General features: G+C 46.0%; 1 protein-coding gene across 8 annotated transcripts in view; it reads right to left on the bottom strand.

The window, feature by feature from the left end:
• shf (Src homology 2 domain containing F) overlaps window positions 1-22,380 on the bottom strand; it is a 162,229-nt gene that overhangs the window by 108,583 nt on the left and 31,266 nt on the right. For all 8 annotated transcript variants that reach the window (XM_080767387.1, XM_080767389.1, XM_080767388.1 and 5 more), the window contains exon 2: window positions 20,390-20,534. In XM_080767387.1, coding sequence (XP_080623513.1) covers window positions 20,390-20,534 — 145 coding nt within the window. The remainder of the gene's footprint in view (window positions 1-20,389; window positions 20,535-22,380) is intronic.

Raw genomic sequence — 22,380 nt, 5'->3', positions numbered from 1 at the left:
CTATACCTGCATAAACTGCAGACTGTGCGGTTCTCGACTCATGCCTTCCTCGCTCCGTTCTTAGTATCAATAATTATTCCGTTCATATTTCTGTCTTCAGAAGCCCTGTCAGAAGGCATTAGCCCGGAACGTCTCACTGTTCACCACAAAGGTCTGGTGGGATTATAGGTACACCAGTTTGGAGGCCGGCAGCCATCCTATATAGCTTCCCCTGTGCGGAGGGGAGAAAGGCAGAATAACCCCCATGCACCTCTGAAGCACAAGAGGTCGTCATCCCGCTGGCTTTCCTCGGAGATGCCGTCACACTAAATCAACAAACCATGTCTCACTCACTTGTTTGGTTTAGGTTACACATCGTTTCTGCCTCACTCTCTCCCTTCTCCTCCTCCCGTTCCCCCTATGCTCTGTGTGACCGTGTCCTTCCATTACTGACTCATCTCGGTCACAGCAGGGATGATATAGTGTGCAGACAAAACACACAGAGAAATGAGAAGTAGGGGGAGAAATAAAGAGCTCAACAATGAAGGCAGATTGAAGTTGCTTCCCATTGAAGTCAACAGTTAGAAGAAGAATAGCACGGCTCGCCGAGGTCAACAGTTCACGCCTTCTTCTCCGAGGGGTGAATGCACAATTAGTCTGTGATGTGTGTGTGACTATACAGTACATCCTTCAGATGTCTGTCCAATCACTGGGAAGTGGACACAGCCTCAAGAATAGAAGAACCAGCTAAAGTCACACAGCTGAATGGGCCGCCAATCAGTGTACTTATGTGAATGGGAGGTGTAAAGTGGCACCGTCACGGGAAAACAATGGCTGTTGTGTTCAGACGGAAGGTGAATAAGTCACAAAAGAAATGTGCGTTGCAGCGAACCACACAAACAACACGCACCGCCAAATCACAATTTAGCATTCGTGATTGCACCCACAATACAAAAGGGATGGACTTTGGTCGAGAAGAAAGAGGGGGGAAGGGAAGAGATACAAATGAAGATGGAGGGATCGGGCATTCTCCCATATTGGCCATCGATTCAAACAGCAATCACAAGTTCCAGGTCATTGATCAAGGGCCACGGCCTCGCAACGCAAGGACCAAAGTTCATCCACGATGACAAGCCATCCTGTGAGGTCTGCCACCCCACCCCGAGAGAGGGCCGAAACACTGGGCGCCACACGAGACCCTCTTAATCACCGCAACCAGAAAGTCAATACTGCCCACGAGTCAATTACCCAGGGAGAGGAGAGGAGAGGGTCTTATGTTCCATGTGATCCAGGACTTATCCCGGCCCCACCAATCTCTCTGACAACCAAATCATACGCGGGCTTATTGGATTCCAACGAGCAGGAGATGTTTGCATTAATAATTCACTCTGCCCCGTGGCTGCTGCTCATTGGTCGAGCCTCAACCCTCGATGCCGTGTTGATTTTGTCGACTAATACCGTGACAAAATTACTAAAACCAAGACGAAATATGTTGACAATTTCACAAAAAAAGACTAAAATGTAGACAAGACATCCAGTAAAGTCATTTTACACTTGGTTGCATGCTGAAAATAGCAGATCGATCTACAAGCTTACAACGCGTAGATTTAGTCGACTACAATCTTATGATATTTAGTCGACTAAAACTAGACTAACATTCCAGGTGACTCAAATGTGACTAAAACTAAAATTAAATCTATTCAAGAGACTATGACTGAAACTAAAATCAAAAAAATTCTGTCAAAATCAACAGTGCTCTCTCGATGCTATAGCGCTGGACGAACCATCACGTGGAGGATGTGACCGGCATGGGACGGACGGGAGGGAAAAAGATGCAAGGCTTTTGAATGGAAATGAGTCTCTCTCTGCAAAGCTGTTCTGTTCTTTGCATCTCTATTTGCATCTCATTTTCCCCACTCTTCGTCTACTCGCGGGCTCCTTTTACTCTCATATTTTTCCGTTTGTTTCCCTGTTCTTCCTTGCCATATCTTTCTCGCGCCCCTAAATGCTTTTAGTTCCTTCCCAGCGTGGTCCACTGATGATAGAGTGTTCCTGCCAACTATTTCCCTTTCACTATCTTTCTTCTTCCACTGCTGCTGTGGCTCTCTCTCCCCCACCCCCACCCCCCTCCCTCCCTCCCTCCCTCTCCCTCTCTCTCTCTCTCTCCCCCACCCCCCTCCCTCTCTCTCTCTCTCTCCCCCCCCCCCCCCCCCTCACCTGGTCCATTTTGGTTACAACTCAATCGAGGTCATTGTTGACGGAACTCTCTAAAGGTTGTTCCCTGCTCTCCTGTCAACTCTCTCTCTGTCTGTCTCTCTCTGTGTGCGAGGGCGCGCGTGCGTGCGTGCGCGTGTGCGAGTGTGTTGCTGTCCCTGATGAGGCTCCTCAGTCACACACCATATCAAATGAACAGGCTGCACAAACCTATTACAAGGCGAAGCCCCCCAGCAGGACCCCGGGACCCCCCCCCCCCGTCTGCCAGCGCAGTGCAGTGTGCCTCAGCTCACCGCACCAGCAAGCTCCAGCTCCATGATTGATAAGATGTATATATATATACGTACGGCAAACAGAGGCAGAAGGGTTTAGACTAGAGGAAGAGAGACCCACTTCAAATAGGAGCATTTGGGACGGGTCGCGGCCTGAAAAGGTTGAGAACCCCTGCTCTACCATACAGATTGGTTAAAAACTTAAAACAATGGTTTAATCGATTGAAATAAAGTTCTGAATGGCAGCTTTAACATTGTATTCCCCACAGAGGTCTCCAGCAGTATACGGACTCCCTCTGGTTTACATTTGGCACATTATGGATAGCCTATTAAAGGGTGAATGTTACTACTACCCTTAATAGCCTTTCCCATTGTGCTGTGTGCGTTGTTTTCTGTTGTGTGACCATCCAGCTGGCTAATTACATCCTAAAGTACATTTACACGCTCGGCTGAGGTTCAAAATCTCCCATGTGTCTATGCGACGGTGATTCACCGAGCTAATTAATTAGCCACCTCAACGCTAAGCACGGCATTGCTTTGAAAGTGTGCCTTGGTCCCAAGAGGATCTGCAAGAGTGAGGACAGTGCATGTCCGATACCTGTACTGTACTGCACTGCACTGTATGTCTGTATTTCTCCATAACCACTAACCTGAATGAAAAGGAAGGTGAAAGTCAAGAAGAGAGCACATATGAAGCAGTGGTTCTCAACCCATTACATGTCAAGAACCCCCAAATGCATATCTCTGCTGTCTGGAAGAAACCACCTAACTCCAAAATGTTCGTTTTTCAGAAAATGAAAAATGTAATTTTTTGCAGGAAACAAAGCAATACTGCCTCATCATAGTTGGTGCTGTTACTTACTTCATATACTTGCATGCGAGAAGGAGAGGTGGTGGAGTTAGCTGTTATAGCAGACGGTTTGAGGGTGCAATGGAGTTTTGTCCAAAGTGCTTTTTAATACTTTCCATTAGTTGAATACTTTTTAACCAACACACAGACGTTCAATAGCATTGATTTATGAAACAAAAACCTCAACATTTTGCACCCCCCGTTACCTCCTGACCTATAGCTGACACACCCCCCACATGGAAATATGAATTGCATAAGCTATATAGAGACATATATTTCCCATTTATCCACATATATGAATCTGAATAGGCATAGGCTAAATTCTGCATACTCTATACTTGCCACATATTGGCATAATATGTGAATATATTTTAAATAAAACCACAGCACCACCATTAGCCTTTTCATGTCACGCACCCCCTAGAAGGCGCATCGCGCACCACAGGGCTGCACCAAGCCCTGTTTTTTTCCACCCAACGGCAACAATATGTGATTGTTGATTTTTGTTTTTCTTGCGCCAGAATTGAGGACGCTACGATTCTCAGTTGGAGATTGGACAGGATTGACAGGGTCAGAAATTACTATATAAAACAGGGGATCAGCCCAGACAAGAGAGCCGAGGTTGAGATGGTTTGGTATACACGTGCAGAGAGGAGAGATGAGGGGTAACATCGGGAGAAGGATGCTGAAGATGGCACTGCAAGGCAAGAGGAGATTTATGGACGCTGGGGCGACCGAGGAAGACGCTCAGAACACAACTGGAAACCGATGATCCGCTTTGGCAATCCCGATGGGAATTAGCCGAGAGAAAAAAAAGATTTGTATGGCACATTTATTTTTATAGAGACTGTAGCCAAATAATGTGTTTTACAATAATTGCGCAAATACAACATAAAGGAGTAAAACGCTGCCTAACTGCAGCTCACAAAGCCTCACATGCTCAACGCTATAATTAACAACATAAATTGGGAAGAGATAGAGTTGTGCTGTGGGTGCACGGGGACGTTGTAATGCACCTGGGGAACATCCACAGAGAAAATGAGAAGTAAATGTTGGAAATTATATAGCTGGATTGCTGGAATAATAGCTGGCTTATTATTATTACCCTGTGAGAGGAGAGATAACAGTATACGTGTGTCTACCGAAGACAAACCCAGAGAGAGAGAAGGTCAGTCCAAAATAAATGCCATCGATAAATTGGCTCCCGGCGGGAGGGCGGGGGACGCCTAGGTCGGTTTACAAGACAAAAAAGCTCATGTGAAAGAGCTTCAGTCCACCGTCCAACATAACCATAACACGAAGATAAATCATCATTTTAACCTTTTATAGGGCTTTGGGAGGGACCCAAGGATGCTTTCAGGATCTACGTGTAAAAACAAACAAGTATAGCCAGAAGCCTGCAGTGTGAACAAGTGTCTCTTCAGCGCAGACTACCAGTAGACATAATCCATAGAATAATCGCTAAGAAAAATAATCGATAGTTGCAGCCCACAAAGGAGGGAGAGAGAGAGAGAGAGAGAGAGAGAGAGAGAGAGAGAGAGAGAGAGGCAGAGGCAGAGAGAGAGAGAGAGAGGGAGAGCAGAGGGAGGGAGTTAAGGCAGACAGTGCAGGGTTAAGATGACGGCTTCATCAGATGGCCTCTCGGACTCCCTCCTCCTCATCCAGCCCTGCTGTCATCCTGCGCCTCCTGCTACATCACTCACAGCAGCCTCCCCCCCCCATGTGTCCCCTAAGACCACTGTGCTCCACACTTCACCCTGCACTGCAGGCCACATGCACACTGTCGCTGCTGTCAGGCACCACATTAAGACGAGAGTAGTGCAACAGTATAGTGAGAATATAGACCTCTGTTTCCCAAACTGTGGGTCGGGACCCATCTGTGGGTTGCGGAAACATTTTCTTTCTCTATACTGTACGTCTGTGTGGACGTCTGCACGTAACTCGAGCACCGTTCGCCCCAGCGACTTCAAATTCCTTGAGTCGGTCAGATACACGCCACGCGGTTGTCCAGAACCACTACTAAAGGCTCTGCCTGGGCTCTGGAAAGGGCCCAAATTAGGCAATTGATCACACCTGATCACCCCTAGATCTCCATAGCCTGTTCTGACACAATGTTGTTCTGACATCTGCACAGACTCTATATCTGGGCATGCCTGACAAATAACTCCATATATGGGCTGCAGGGCATAAAAAGGTAACCTGACGCTGCCAGATCCAAAAAGCTTGCTACACAAATTTGTTTCACAGCTTATTTGGATCTGGGATCGCGGAAGCAAATTCGATGACGGGGCTGTTCCTTTTTTTCAAGATACATGGTAGATGATTGGATGGGAGCGTCTGTCTATCACCGTGTGGGCGTGCAAACACAACCAATCATATCGACGTGTCTATATACCGTCACATCCGCATCCCGCCTTTAGCTCACGCTGATTGGTTCGGTACGAAGCAGATCTGACTCAGGGCTCAACTCCGTCAGAGATCCCAGATGAGTGTTGTGTTGGGGAATATGTTTCCGCAATACCGCCCTCATCTGGCAGCGTCAGGTTAATAAAAAGGGACACAGACATAATAACTGGGTGGGGCATACAGATCCAACTTGCATCGTTCCAAGTATAGGTGATTATAGGTTGATAACATTCAAAGCGTGTGGATTGAGCAGGCATCAGAGATAGAGTTGTGATTGGTTGGGCGGTGATTGAGCAGGCATCAGAGATAGAGTTGTGATTGGTTGGGTGTTGATTGAGCAGGCATCAGAGATAGAGTTGTGATTGGTTGGGCGGTGATTGAGCAGGCATCAGAGATAGAGATGTGATTGATCGGAGACATTGATCCCAGCAGCAGGGTGCTTTTAGTGGGGCTGGAGCGCAGATGGTCCTGGCCTGAACAGAAGGTTATATGGTGCACATGTGCTGCTATAGCCTGGCTCAAAGCCCAGGCCCAACACAACACTTTTAGACCCATTAGATCATTATAAGACTGTGCATTTGATCTCTCCGTGTGCGTGCGCGTAATGTTTTACTCTACTTGGGAGGACCAAATGTCCCCACAAGTATAGCAGAATTTTAAAAAATCGACACGAGGACCATGTTCCAAGAAAAGTTGTTGTTTTATGGCGACACCGTCCTGAATCATAGCTATGTTGACAACATTTGTAATAAACCAACCCCGTTTGTAAATCTGTCAAGATCTGAGCGAGTTATGACTGTTTCTGTTTGAGATGCCATCGAACATACTGTACTGTACTGTACTGTACTGTACTGTAGTCCCGAAGCAAGATGGGCTCCGGGTGAACTACGTCAGAGACTCCTCCTTGAGCCATCTAGCCTTTATATAACATCTATGGCGACATCCGATATTGTTCACTCAGTCTCTATTTCTGTGACGTTTTGCGGGCATGTCCCCAAACCCCAAACTATTATCCTTTATCCGTGTTGATGTATATGCATTTAATGTAAATGCATTTAATGTAAATGCATTTAATGTAAATGCATTTAATTGTATATGCATTTATGCCAATACAAAATGTCAATCAAAAAGAAAGACTGATCCTCCCCCACAGACGGCCAGCCTCCTGCAGAGCCACACCACTGTGAAAAGTGTGTGCCCACATGCCTGTGTGTGTGCACGACGACGTGCACACATACTGTACAGCACAGACGTGCATTCATCTTCCATGTGTCTTTCTTTGTGTTTTGGTGCCCATCTGTTCGGCTTGTCCTTCAACAGCTGCAGTGTGCTCTGGAGTCTGCACCCCCACCTCTCTCTCACACACTCTCTCTCGCCCTCTCTCTCACACACATTCACACTTAATGGAGGTTCTCTCGCAAATGAAAAGTGCCAACATGCCCTCTTTCCTCTCCGGCTCCATGGCATGAAAACACACGTCTCTACATTCACAGAACTATTCACTACACTGCCAAAATCTCTCTCTCTCTATCTCTCTCTCTCTCTCACCTACGCGTTCTCACACTCGCTCGCCCACCTGGTCACCCTTTACTTTGTACCTTGTGTATACACAGTAGAATGAATCCTCAGCTTTTACATTTACATTTATAGTTATAAATATTATGTATCGTTTGGGTCCTAAGTACCGCATGCATGTTAACTAGAGGCAGCGGGTACACTGCCCTCCCTCTGCAGTGGCCGCTGAGTTGCGACTGCGGGATTAATGGTGTCATTAATCTTGCCTTTAAAATGGACGACTCCTGCAGACGCAACCTGTTCCTGCGTGGAGCCGCAGCAGCCTGGCTCTACAACCCACCCACCCACCCACCCGCGTGCCCACCCAGCCTGGCGCCTCAACCTACCCACCCACCCCACTCGGCCACAGTGGAAGGATGGAGAGGGTCTCTCTGTCCCACAACAACATCCGTCATTGGCTTGGTGAAGCAGACACAGTAACTCCACTGCCAATGCTCCACACCTTGCACCACTGTCTTACCATGTGTCTGTGTGTGTGTGTGTGTGTGTGTGTGTGTGTGTGTGTGTGTATATGCTGTAGCAAGTTAAACAATAAACATAATGAACATTTATTCATAGTACAGTAACCGCTTGGGCATGGTAGTTGCTGTTGTTGTTTTTTACTACAGTATAGTGTACAGTAAATATTATTAGATTTTTTTTTACAGTTGCATGTGAATATCTGAGCCAGGGCATTAATGCACGCATGCATCACTGAGGCAAATTATCTCTCAACAACCTTTGAAAAAACTGTGCTTTCACAGAGAGGTATAGACGATAATGCCAAAATCAAATACAGGACAATTAGAAAATAAAGCCCCACTTATCATGCCAAATTATCTCAATTGAGTGCAGCCGTGAGGCTGTGACTGCTGGTACATGTTCCAATCCGGATGCTCCTCTAGTTTCAGCTGCAGGGGGGCACAGCAGAGGGCTGCAGGCCTCCTCTGGTTTCAGCTGCAGGGGGGCACAGCAGAGGGCTGCAGGGGGCTGCAGGGCTCCTCTAGTTTCAGCTGCAGGGGGGCACAGCAGAGGGCTTATGGCCACACGGAGCTCTGCTGTGATCCATTATAATCCAAGCGATTAGTCTATATCGATTCTATTTCAATTAACCCATTTTGGGGCGAGAACCCCTTTTGGTGTTAGCATTATGTTTATGCTTTAGCTATTGAAAAATAGCAGATCTACAAGCTCATAGCTCAGAACGACTGACATAGAAACATAGCTTTTTTCAGAAAACCGTCAGGAAGACATTTCTTTTAATCTGATCTCAGGTCAAAATTGGTTAATAAAATAATCAAGAGTCACTTGAGCTGTTCTTAAATAGTGCAAATAGCTGATCACATTGGCGACACGTGACCCGCACGTGACGGCGTATGTATGGCGCTCGTCTGCCATCCTCATTACGCCTGCGTCCTCGCTTGCGTCTGCGGGGTCGCACTGACCTCCGTATCATTCATCTCTCTCTCAGCCAACAGGGTCCACACCTGACGTGTGTGTACAACAGATGGACACATTTAAACTCTGGAAGCGGATGGGCGTGTGTGTGTGTGAGACGAGTGCGAACCGTGACCGTTTCATGGGGTCACGCCCACCTTGTCGCTAACAACGTATGAGATTGCCCGCATCTAATCCCTATTGATTACCAGGTGCACCAATCGCCCCCAGCGTGAAAAGACCTTGTGAGTCCTGATAAATAAAACCATAATTTATAGGTGTGGTGAAATCCTATTAAAAAGGGGCTCCATTATCCAACCCTCATCTCTTGTTTTTCTTTCACTTATCCCGCTGATGTGATAACGCCAGTGTGATTGTGTGTATGTGCCATGCATGCATTGCACAGCGTTTATGTGTGTTTGTCGTGCGTATAGTGGGGGTTATCGTGATGACTATAATGACACTGGGACTCGTGTATTATCCCAGCAAGCACGGTCAGGACCTGGACGAATTGGTGACGTCTCGATTGGGGCCGGATCAAGTCAAACCAAGACGAGTCAGGTTGAAATCAGGTGATATTCTGGGACGTCATCTGGCTTTCTGGGATGCAATGCATAGGGATGTGACAAAAAGGTCCAAATGCCCATCCCTAATAGGATGTAATCTTGCACACACACACACACACACACACACACACGACACACCTCACCTCCACCCTCTCTGTTCCCGTGCCAAAGAAGACGTAGCCTTGGCAAAGGTTAGTAGCCTTTACACAGCCAGAAGGGACGGGTTGGGGGGGAGCATGCAGGGCCACGCTATCATGAGTAATTGAACTAATAATCCAACAGCACTAACAAGTCATCCGCTTGGCACCGTGTGTGTGTGTGTGTGTGTGTGTGTGTGTGTGTGTGTGTGTGTGTGTGTGTGTGTGTGTGTGTATATAATAATAATAATAATAATATCTCAAACTTATATAGCGCTTTTCTGAGTACCCAAAGACGCTTTACATGGGGGGGCTTTACAGAGGTAACAACTAATTAAAAACAACTTTAATAGAAAGAAAAGGAAAAATAACACTAAAACCTAAAGAACATTAAAAGACATATATGCATCAGCACAGGCTGGCAGCCAACGCCAAGAGACAGTTCCCAGAGAGAGAGAGAGACAGAGACAGAGACAGATCTGTCCGATATTTCATATTCCATCCTAATTGGCCAACATTGACTTTCAGAGTTTGCAGGATTGGCCCGTTTTGAACAAAAAGCCTCAAATCATGAACACAGCGTGCAATTTAAGTGAAATCTTTCACAGGCTTTCCTACTAGGCTGAGGAATATATCCCACTCTTTTCATATTGGCCTGTTATAGCACAGGCATGGCAAGCCTGAAGAAGGCCGAAAGGCCGAAACATTGCTTTGACTCTTATTTAAATAAACTTCTTGAACAAGCAAGTGGCGGGTCTCTCCTCCTCAATACGATTGGAACAGAATGCCTCAAATCATCCAAATGCCATCCAAGGCGTAAGAAGAAATGGCATCTTTTCACATTGGCCCATTATAGCGCCACCAGGAGGCCACAACCTGACATGCCCTGGTGAAGACCTGTGCCCCGAGGGTCACTTTATCTAGTTTCTTCATGAAAAAATAATTGAATTTAGTTTTTAATTCATGAAAACTTTAGATTTTTGGGAATGTTTTTTTTAAATGATTTGAAACTAGAAAAAGTGCCCCTCGGGGCACAGGTCTCCACCAGGATAGGAGCGTTTTTGGAGTGTGACATTTCTTCCTTAGCCTAGTGGGAATATGCGCGCACAGTTTCACCGCAATCGGACGCTTTGTTGATGATATGCAGCATTTTGTACTAAACGGGCCACTCCTGAAAACCTTGGCAATCTCAGCCAATGTGGATTGAATATGGTGAAGCAGACAGTTGATCACATGACTGTAGAGATAGTGTATACGATTTGCGTGATGTATGGATAAATTGTGTACGATTAATGTAAAGAAATGTGTTTTGGCAAAAGTCGGCCTCATGGTGGGCTGTGACAGGCCGTGTCGGAGATTACAGTAGCTGTACACAGACGGACGAACGGATGGACGGACACACGGACGGAGTGCAAACCATACTCTCCCCATGCCTTCGGCAGGTGGAGACAATAATAATAATAAAAAAACAAAAGGTAGGAAACAAAAACCAAGGCGACCCATAACAATGTGCCCGTGACCCATAAATGGGAAACAGTATACTGTTCCAATGAGACGACCTTCATGCTGAAGTGACTTTTTGGTGTGACGTGAGGGTTTTGTCTCGGGGCGTTTTGGACATGTATTGAGTGTGTGTTGCTGACTGAGCTGAGCGTGACCTACAAGGATGGCGATGAGGACAAATTGAGGTTACAACTCTGACACGGCGTGTAATAAATTCAACTGCTGGCGTGAAGAATTTCTGACGCCCCCCCCCTTTAAACAAACCCTAACACACACACACACACACACACACGTTTGTATTACTATACATGTGAGCAATTTTTACAGATTATTTTTGGGGGAAACGCGTTGCTATCTTCTGCATAAGAGCGCGCACACGCGTGCACACACACACACACACACACACACGCACACGCACACGCACACGCACACACACAGCAAAACGTTTATCCCTGGTCAAAAATGAAACAGGACTGAAGCCTTGGTGTGTGCGACACACTACCGTTATTTTGACTCAGGATTATCAACTGGTGTGTGTGTGTGTGTGTGTGGACTCAGTCATGCACAACAGCCCCTGTGCTCTGGGAAATCTCTCACATGGCTGACTGGGGAGGATGAGGCCCTGTGTGCGTAACACTGATAGTATGATGAAGTGTTGACATAAATTTACGAACTACTTTCTGCCATAGGATGTACTGTAACTCAGTGGTCCCCATCATTTAAAACTTTAGCTGTTGAAAAATAACAGAAGATCTGCTATTTTTGAAACATCTTGAAAATGTGTGCAAATCTTTGAAATTTGAATATATATTCTTTCTTTCCCAGCGAACAGTTTAACTCAAGTCTTTGCTTCTGGGGGGGGGGGGGTCCCTGGAACAACATATTTTCAGATGGGGGTCCGTAGCCAGATACAGATAATTCTGTGGGTCCTTGACATGAAAAGGTTTGAGCAACCACTGATTTTGTAGAAATCTGGTCTCAGGACTTAATAGGTTTGTTTGACAAGTTGTACGGATATCCCATTGAGTTCTATACATACAGACAGACAGTGGGCAAGGTTGGGAACCGCTGCCTGTAACTGCCCGTCACATTGTCTGATTACCTGATGTAATAAAATGTAAATAAGCAGGTAACACGCTATGTATTTGCATTGTGTGTCGTGTCTGTGTATGTGTGCTTAATTGGGTGTGTGTCGTGTACATAGTACGTACTACGTACGTATTGCACACGCGCACGCACACACACACACACACACACACAGGCTCAGGGAGTGCCATCCCATCCCTGCTCTGGCAGTCGGTGAGAAATGGCCCGCAGTGTGTGTGTGTGTGTGTGTGTGTGTGTGTGTGTGAGAAATGGCCTGCAGTGCAGTGGGTGCGGGCCCAACCCCAGTGCGCTGCTCCGTCAGAGCGTGCGATGCAAGTCTCAACAGCTAAACAATGTATGATGAGGACACACCGGAACACGCACGCACACACGCACACACACACACACACACACACACACACACACACACACACACACTATACAACACATACTGGAGCACACACAATGAATGACAGCAGCACTAGTACTCTTACTCAAGTACTAATACTTAACCCCTAACCCCTATATGGTTTAGAGGTAGTCCCTCGGGGCTCGGGTTTAGCGTATAGTACCTCAGGGCTCGCTACTAGTGTCTATCCTATCGTTGCTGTCGGGCAAACGTAAAGATGAATTATTTGTATCTTTTCGGGCGCCGTTGCCCCGCCCACTTTTCGACCATCGCCCGTTCACCTGCTATCGCCGGTAGTCGCCGGGTCCCATAGACGAATAATGCACTTCCGGGAAAATTCGTCTGGCTGTCGCCCACTGTTAAAAACGTACTGTCAGTTTGTTTTTTTGTCCATAAATGAATGCCCTACTACTTCATACTACAGTACAGTACCACACACATAAGTATCAAATGTAAGTATCACTCGTCAAGAGCTCGTCGATGTTCTACTTTTGCTATTTGTAAAAAAGTAACAGCTTTGGACATAATGAGGATACCACCCGACGTCAATATACCGTTTCTCGCTCTACATACATGTATAATATCTATAGAAGGTATCTGATCACAGAGCTTGTGGATCTGCTATAGGGCAGTGGTTCTGGTTCATAAGCGTTTTTTAGCCCGTGGCTCAAAACAGAAATGAGATGTTTGCCCTTGACCCCAAGCTAGTAAAAATAGCAGATCTAGCGCCACACTGTGAGCTTGTGGATCGGCTGATTTCACTACGTCTCAAAACACTTGTTATCTAACTCATGGAATTGTTAGATTTTTCTTTCGTTTCTTCCTGAAATTACTGATAAACATTTTACTTTGTTCGGGAATGTTTTTTTGGTAAGTGTAGGATTATAGGAAACAACAACGAATTAAGGGACCCATAAAAATGTGTTGGCGACCCTCAAATGGGTCCCGAGCCAGTGTTTGGCACCAGTGTGTTAGGCAGCTAGGGAACAGGAACTCACAGAATAACATTGCAACACTCGCAGCATTTCATTCCGACAGGCAGGCCGGCCCCACCTGTGATTGGGTGGCGGTGTCGGTGTAGCTGGGTATGTGAGGAATGGCCCCAATGACAGCTGAGGAAGTTGTGGTGTGTGTGTGTGTGTGTAGTGGCTTATCTTTGTGTGTGTGTGCGTGCGTGCGTGTTATGGTGTCTGTGTGTGTGTGTTTCTGTGTGTCTGTGTTCCTGTGTGTGTGTGTGTGTGTGTGTAAGAGAGAAAGAAAGAAAAGAGAAAGACAGTGGTCTATCACAAGTCTGTGAGAAAAAACATCACATTCCACAACACACGCAGACGCACGGGAAGCACGCACACACCTACTCAAGCACACACCCAAAAACAAGCACACGGAAACACACACACACACACAAACACACGTTCTCATACAAAGATAGCATAATGTAGTAACGTGTGCCACGTGCCTGCACACAGCCATGGAGTCATGCAGATATGACAAATATTCAAGGCGCACTGTAAACAGGCTGGCACCCACCCACGCACACATGCACACACACACACACACACACACACACACACACACACACACACACACACACACACACACACACACACACACACACACACACACAAACACACAGTAGGCAGAGTGTCTAAGCAGCACGTCTGCAGAGGAGTGTGCAGGTGGTGTGATCGGTCAGGGAGCAGGGCAGGGCAGCAGGGCAGTGCAGCGGGTTAAGGAAGTCATGGCATGCCTTTCCACCAGCAAGCTCCATAAATCACACAGCTCCCTCCTGGTGCAGAGGGGTCTGGGAGAGATATGGACCGGCTCACTGCTTTTACACCAGTGGTCCGGGGACCACCGGTGGTCCTTGAGGGGGGTTCCAGGTAGTGGGTCCCCCAGCTAAATGACGGAGTTGGTAACCAACCTTATTAGATCTTAACCCATTTTGACCTGAAATCAGATTAAAAAAAATGTCTGTTTGAAAATGACAGTTTTCTGAAAAAGCTATGTTTCTGTGTCAGTCGTTCTTTGATTTTTCTAAAATAGCAGATCTACAAGCTCGTGAGCTTGTAGATCTTCTATTTTTCAATAGCTAAAGCATAACATAATGCCAACACCAAAATGGGTTAAACTTTAACGAGTGTAAAATGAGTTTCATATTACGACACTCTCAAGAGTTAAATTATTGTTAAACATCTTGCATTACTTCGTTTACTTCAAGAAGTCTACACAATTAGAGAATGTAGAATAATTGTTATTTTGATCATGAACATTTGCCCGTTTTCTCTCCTAATGGTACCTCAACATCAATACAGCATGGAATTACATAGACAAAATCTTATTCAATGACAACAAAATATTCAACATTTTGAGAGATTACATCTCATCAAATGCTCAAAAAATAATGGACCTGGAAATTAAAAGGGTTGGAAACCCTTATCTCCATATTCTAACGCTTTGTTTTCATTTCCATGAATTAACTTAAAGTAATTTAAGAGTACGGCATCACACAAAATTAAAAAAAAAACGCGGCACAAAGCGACGTGTAGATCTGCTATACTGTAAATGTGATACTTTTGAATTGGCTCTTCAGCTGAAGTACAGTAGGCCTCTCTTCATGACACACATGACACCATGTGGCCGACTGCGTCGGGTTGGGTTGTGTGTCTGTGTGTGTCAAACTGTCAACATCGTGTAATCACATCATAAACCAACGACGTCAACAATAAACACGTTTCATTTCCAGCAGCAATTAGTGACTCTTGGGTTTCATGCGGCGGAGTTGTGAAACGATGCGCGCGGCAGAACCTCTGAGGCACGGTTCTCTCCGTGGGAATCCTTTAACCCATTCTGACCTGAGATCAGATTCATACGAGGTTTCCACCGGACACACACTGGTCTGATGAACCCATTCTGACCTGAGATCAGATTCTAAAAATGTCAGTCGTTCAGTCGATTTAAAAAAAATAGCAGACATACAAGCTCGTAGCGCGCCACTCGGTGGCGCGCTACGAGCTTGTAGATCTGCTATTTTTCAATAGCTAAAAGCATAACATGATGCTAACACCAAAATGTGTTTCCGTTCAGAATGGGTTAAATACCACACTATCAAAATTCATGGGGTTGCAAATGAGTCCATTAAACAGCAAAAACGTTGTTCCTCTGCCTTCTGTTATATAATGAGGCTATACCGTTGTATAGTGTGAGAAAGGAAGAAGAGAGCACCGTGTTTGCTCTCTGTTTTTTTAACTGGAACTGTAAAGTTATTTGTGCCGTGTGTATACTGCAGTGGTTCCCAACCTCGCTTTCCTTGGAGCTGTACACACACACACACACACACACACACGCACACACGTACCGTACGCACCATTAAAATATGGAGATAAGAGGTTTCTGCGACGGTACAGCGACGTAAGATTCGTACAAGAATTAGCGAAAATAGGCAACCTACTAGCTCACAATGCTTTGCACTGTTCCCATTATTGGATGGTGCAGTGGAGAGACAGGAAAGAGGAGGTGTTAAGTGTAAGTGTGTGTGTGTGTGTGTGTGTGTGTGTGTGTGTGTGTGTGTGTGTGTGTGTGTGTGTGTGTGTGTGTGCGTGTGTGTGTGTGCAGTACCTCCATTATCTGCAGTTTCAGAGTAAGTGTACGGTACCATCCATCTACCTATGCAGGCATGGCTGCATGTGTTTGAGGAGACGGGGAGTGCGCGTGTGAAGAGAGATAAGGCCAAACCAACAGCAGAGCTGGGCTAATTCAGTCTCCTGTAGAAACCCGAGCCCTGCAGGCTGGTCCACTGGTGAGACACGTATACACCACCAGCAATAAACCGCTACCAATAAAATACAAAAAAGAAAATGAATCACAACTTTGTGATTTATCACCCGTGTACGCTGCTTCTTCTAATTAATTTGACACACTTTTTTACAAGAAACCATTGTTCCGATTCAGACACGCTTGAGTTTGTATACAAGTCAAAAGTCCATTATTTCATGCGGAGGTTATACAGGGGACTATAACACCTTGATGGGTGAGGGCGATATGGATTTCTATGGTGGCAAATTAACAACTTTTCACAGTGCACAAGAGCATGGTTCTCAAAGTGTGGCACAGGGAAACCACAGGGGTCCTTGAGATGGTTACAGGGGGTCCCCAGCTAAAATGAGGAACAGTTTAAACATTTAAGTTTATTTTTTTGACTATTTTGAATAGCCACAAAATAAAATGAGCTTGAGCTGTGAGCTTGAGGATCGGCTTGTTTAGAAAAATGACAACAAATCTTCACTTATGGGGGTCCCTGGCACAACATCTTTTCAAATGGGGGTCCGCGGCCAAATACATACAGTATGAATGTGGTGGTCTTTACTTTGAGAACCACAAGGGTAAATGGTAAATGGTGCATTTATCCAAGGCGTGGTACATAGATTGTGCATTACATTCACCCATTCATACACCGATGGCAGAGGAAACCATGCAAGGCAACAGGGGTTCAGAGTCTTGCTCAAGGACACTTCGACACCAACTCTGGGGGAGCCCGGGTTCGAACTGGGAACCTTGCGGTTCCCATCCGGCCACTCTATACCCCTGAGTCACTGTCGCCCCGAGAACAAGGGATACACTCTACTGTACTGCATGCAGTGTATGGAGTCACGTCAGATCCGTGCGTGTGTAGCTATTGTGCACAGTGAATACAGCCATAATTATGATTGTGACAGCAGGGCCGTTACAAGCAGATGAATGGTCTGTGTAGCAGACTGCCTGGCAACTGAGGAGCAACCAGGAGGCAGACTGACATTGTTAGCAATTCAAATGGTCATACAGAGAGGCTACAATGAGTCTGGGGAGAGAGGGAGAGAGAGAGAGAGAGAGAGAGAGAGAGAGAGAGAGAGAGAGAGAGAGAGAGAGAGAGCTAGGGAGGGAGCCAGAGAGATAGAGAGATATACCAGCCTCCCTTTAAGCCTTATTCATTTTTGAGCGGTGCACACCGCTCCCATGACTGGCTGCGTGTGTCCCTACGTCTCCTCTGCAGTGGTCTATGGCTATGCAATGGTTTCTTCTGTCATCAGCAGTCCTATGAGACTCACTGTCAGAAGAAAACACTCTATACTCCACTGTTAGTGGAGACTCAGCCATTACATCAGGGGACCATAGAAACGCTTCAGAGAACCCAGGCAATCTGTCACTGCATTGACATTGGAAGCCAATAATGGCTCATCAGAGCCTATCTATCTATCTCTCAGCATATCGTCGCTGATCGTCCTTGCACAGCACAGTATGTCACAAAACAGTTACCGGTACTATACAGGAAATGGGGGAAAAAAAGGTCCTGATATTTTTTAAAACACTTTCAAACTGGTGTTCCTATTTTAGGCATGTCGTTATAGGTGTGCGCGGGCGTTGAGCGAGCGTTTAGAACGCCATGCATTATTGTCGGAGGCGCGATAAAACTGAGAAAACCAGAGGTATAGCGAACGATCCATGTCCTGGAGAGAGAACAAATCCCCAGGATTATTATAGAAATGTTAATGACACGAGAAATAAATCCACATTGACAGCACTATCCCTCCAAGCAGCGCCTTGTGACAGCTCAGTCAAAACTCAAAACAACAGAACATAAGCAGAACAATTGGCAATCAATAGGAATGCCTTACGAGGAGAGAGAGAGAGCAGGCATAGGCAACAAACAATCCCCTCAAGGCTTCTCAGATATGACAAGCACAACTAGATCCTCCTCGCTTGCAAAACTGAGGACTTCATCACGGCTAAACAAAAGATAGCTGCCGGCGCTGTGTGTGCCTCTCTCCGATTGTCAGCAGAGCAACAAAAAAAAAGTTGAGCAGTCTCTGGATGAATTAAGAAAAGGCTGTTCCCCCCTGAGCGTGAGTCGAAGCTGTTAAACTACTTCACTGCACTTTTTCTTTCTCCTTTCTAACACCCCCCCCCCCCTTTTTTTTACAGCTCTGTTCATCTGGAGAAGGGACATAAATCAGGGATCGTTGTATTGGGACTGGGGCAGAGGTCAACGCAGAAAGACAGATGAAAACAAGAGATAGTCTGCACTCTGCAGCCCCATTAAACGATGGAGGAGAAGGGAGGGGGGGGGGGGTGAGGACAGGAGAACCGGGCTATAGCAGGAGAGGCAGCAATGCAGTAATATGGAACGAAACATGACGGTGTCAGAAGAAGCTCCGCACCAATATACCTGGTATCCGCACACACCAATCGTAGGAGAAGCAGCGCTTTGAGCTGTGACATTCATTGTTCCCACATTACTTTCTGGAACACAAAGGCGTGCTTCCATTTTATTTTTTTTCATTCGATAGGGAACCCACGCAGCACTGACTGCCTGCCACGAGATTTCTTTCTGATAAATGCTCCATCGTTTCATGCTTTGTCCTTTTGTCATCGCCGTTGCTTGTTTGGCCACAGAATGAGCATGTTTCGCTGACAAAAGCGGCGAAGACAATGCGGTTTTTCGACTCGAGTTCTTGTGTAAGCGGCTATTGTTGGTTCTCCAACAAACTGTCTTCCTGGAAAACCCGGGCTAAGTGGTCCGTCTGCGATTGTGAACGAGCTCAAGTGCAACGCACAACAAACATCTCTCTGCTTCGTCGGACGTGTTCGGGCAGCTTTTCTGCTAACGAAGTGGTTCTCAACCAGTGGTCCGGACTCCGGGGACCACCAGTGGTCCTTGAGGGGGAGATTTGGCAACCAAATGACCCTTAACCCTTGGTCTTTAACTCTTAAGAGTGTAAAATGAAACCAAATGTCCATTTGGTGTCCTTTTACACTCTCAAGAGTTAAATTATTGTTAAACATCTGCAATGCATTACTTAATTTCTACAAGTCTACACAATTAGAGTGTGTAGATGAATTGTTATTCTGATCAACGTTTGCCTGTTATCTCTCCTAATGGTACCAACATCAAACGGTGGTCCGTGGCTCGAATGCAGAATAAATAATGGGCCTTGATATGAAAAGCGTTGAAAACCACTGTGCAACTTTTTTGGGAGCCCCGCCCCCAACTGCTGCACTTGCAAAGTATAATGTGTATCTCGTCTCCGCACCTGTCATATACAGCAGTGCATGGTTCTCAAACGTTCTCATGTCAAGGGCCCCCCCAAATTGACACGTATTAGCCCCACAGAACCCCAATTTGAAAAGATAAGCCAGGGACCCCCCCATAAGAGAGGATTCTTACGGCTCCAGCAGTGACTCTCAAACCATTATAATTTCAAGGACCCCAATGGCATTTCTATCTCTATATGAACCCAATTTATATTGTAAAATCAATGTTAGTTTAACTCTGAGAGTGTACAAATGGAAGCTAACCCTAACTCAGAGTTACAGACCCATAAGGGTCCATTTGGTTCCCAACTATAATTTAGCTGGGGACCCCCTGGGACACCCACCAAGGACCCCAGGGTCGAGCCCCACACCTGGGGCTCGATTACGATCAATGAACAATAATGTATTTATTAATTTACGATATTCAAGCTCACAACAACACATGGCGATGTGACGCGTTGTGAGCTTGTAGAAGGGCTATTTTCGCTATCCGCGTACGCCGCCAGGATTAATCGCACAACGAAGTAGGATAATAAAAGGTCACAGTAAGTTCCGACTAATCAATTCATTCAATTATAAAAGTCTATGACAGTCATGTCATATCAATTAGTATTTCCAGACTCTAAATACTGTAGCATTCGGAGGTTGTGGAATAGTTGTCTGGCTATACGAGACTACTTCAGTAGTAGTGACCATTTGGCCAACATATGGCCAAATGCGTCCACGTGTTAATTATCGCCCGTCCAAAGACATTCTACGATGCAGCCACAATAACAAAGGCACTGTTGCATTACAGGTCACACCACCCAGCGGGTGAAGGTGAACGGAGACAGACAACATATGGCACACAACGACAAAACGCCAGAGGGAGAGCCAGAGGGGGGGAGAACAGAGACCGGTTCATTATTTACCTGCCATCATCTTCTGGGCTTCGTAGGGCTCCATGTAGCCGTCGTTCTCCGTCGTCAGACTCGTCACCTTCTCCGTGGCGATCATCTGAGTCCCGCCAGCCTGCTCAGCATCGAACGGGTCCGCATAGTCTTCTAGGATGATGAGCTGTGGGGAGGAAATACGACACGTTTGTTTTTCAAATCCATCGTACTATTCTGAATCTGAACCGAGAGCGGGTAACTTGTTGTCATTGATGTTTTATGTGTGGCTGTATAGCTGGGGTGAAAGCCCAAGACAAATTTCCCTTGTGGACAATAAAGTTTACCTTGACCTTGACTGCTGTAGAAATGAAACTTGTTCATTGTTGACGTTGTGGAAAACAAAAATTGTATACCTTGCGTGTTCCTTACCTGATGTGGGTTAACCTATTATGTGAACTGTGTGGATCTATACTCGACTCAAAAACCTTTTAAAATAGTTCAAAACTAATAGCCGATCTACAAGCTCACAATGTGAGTTGAACTATTTAAATGTTTTTCAAAATAGTAAAAAGAAATGTCAAATACATTTAAGGATAAGGGTGTCGCAAGATACGTAGGTCCCCTGTCTATTGAACACTGCAACTGATGCAATTTTCTTTTGGTATACACACCTGCATATGATGTTAATGTTTTAAAGTACCTGCATGTGATCATGCCAATGTTCTAAAGTAGAAAGAAGTACCTGCATATGACGCAAATGTATACATAACAGACATGTACATAACCTCTTTTTGATTGTTTCACCCGTTTCAATCCTGTGTTTTGTTTTTCTTTTGCTCTTACACTAAACCAAAAAAAAAGAAAAGAAAAAAGGACTACACCACAGAGAGGGAAGGAGGGAGAAATGGAAAGGAAAGGAGATTGCGATAAAGAGCAATAGGAGCTCTTTTGAGCACCCTAAACGCAGGTCGGTTGGTTGTCCAAGAAGCCTCCAGGGGAGTCACACAGCACTGAGCACGCATGACAGCAAACTGCTGCTGCTGCGGCCTGAAGACAGTGTGACATGATGTGACACAAACACACACATAACTAACACCGGGAGTCCGAGATAGGACGAACGGAGTGAAGGCAGTGGAGACACATAAATAACATTCCACCTCCATGTGCCTCAGCACAACCACCGCAGCGCCTCAAACTTACACTTATGGCACAGTCTGCTGCTACTGCCGCTTGCTCTAATTACATGACAGGCCAGTGACAGGCCTGCATTTCAACAAAAAAAAAAGGCAGAGCAGCACAGAGGACCACAAATGCTAAACTTCCTTAAGAGAAACAATCTGGCAAGATTTATAGCACACTGGCAGCCAGCCATGGCTAATTGCAGTCCAGTTCTTACTTTTCTTTCCCCCCCCCCCCTACCCTGAGAAATGTGTGTAGAAGACGGGCTATTAGGGAAGGATGTCCTAAGACCCAGAAATATGGTCGAACCTTAAGGGAATGGAACAACGATTCCGTCCACACTGCACCCTGAAGAAATGTGAAATTAAAAAGCTCTCTTCATCCCCATGAGAATGACACTTCACATGAAGTAGTAAGAAGAAGTAAAGAAGTAAAAAAAAAAAAGGCTAAACTTTAAATGGGGCGAGGGGTGGGGGGTGAGGGAGGGGGGTGCCAGCCATCTGTCCGGTGGTTGGACCCTGTTGGATCTAATGAGGACGGGTTTTGACTGGAGGGATGTTGGGCCTGGCTGGCTGGCTGGCTTTTCAAAACAGAATGGTGGAAAAATACTTTTTTGTTTTTCCTGAAGGAACTGTCTTTAGAGGAGTCTTATTTCCCAAAGCCTGGCGGCCTTGAGGACTGACGGGAGTGCCTCAGGTCCTAGAACCATTAAGCATCGTGATGGAGGGTTTCCTTGAGGGGGACGTCTGTGGAGAGGTAAGAACACTCGCTCACCACCGTTATAGTGGGCCGGGGTTCAGGGAGTACTGCGGCACGCATGGACGGGTTTGGCAATGACTACATAAGAGCAG

This window comes from Protomyctophum bolini, assembly GCF_963924005.1.
Source record: "Protomyctophum bolini genome assembly, chromosome: 1".
Lineage (NCBI taxonomy): Eukaryota > Metazoa > Chordata > Actinopteri > Myctophiformes > Myctophidae > Protomyctophum > Protomyctophum bolini.
The sequence above is the reverse complement of the archived record's forward strand: the minus strand, read 5'-3'. Positions and strand labels throughout refer to the sequence as shown.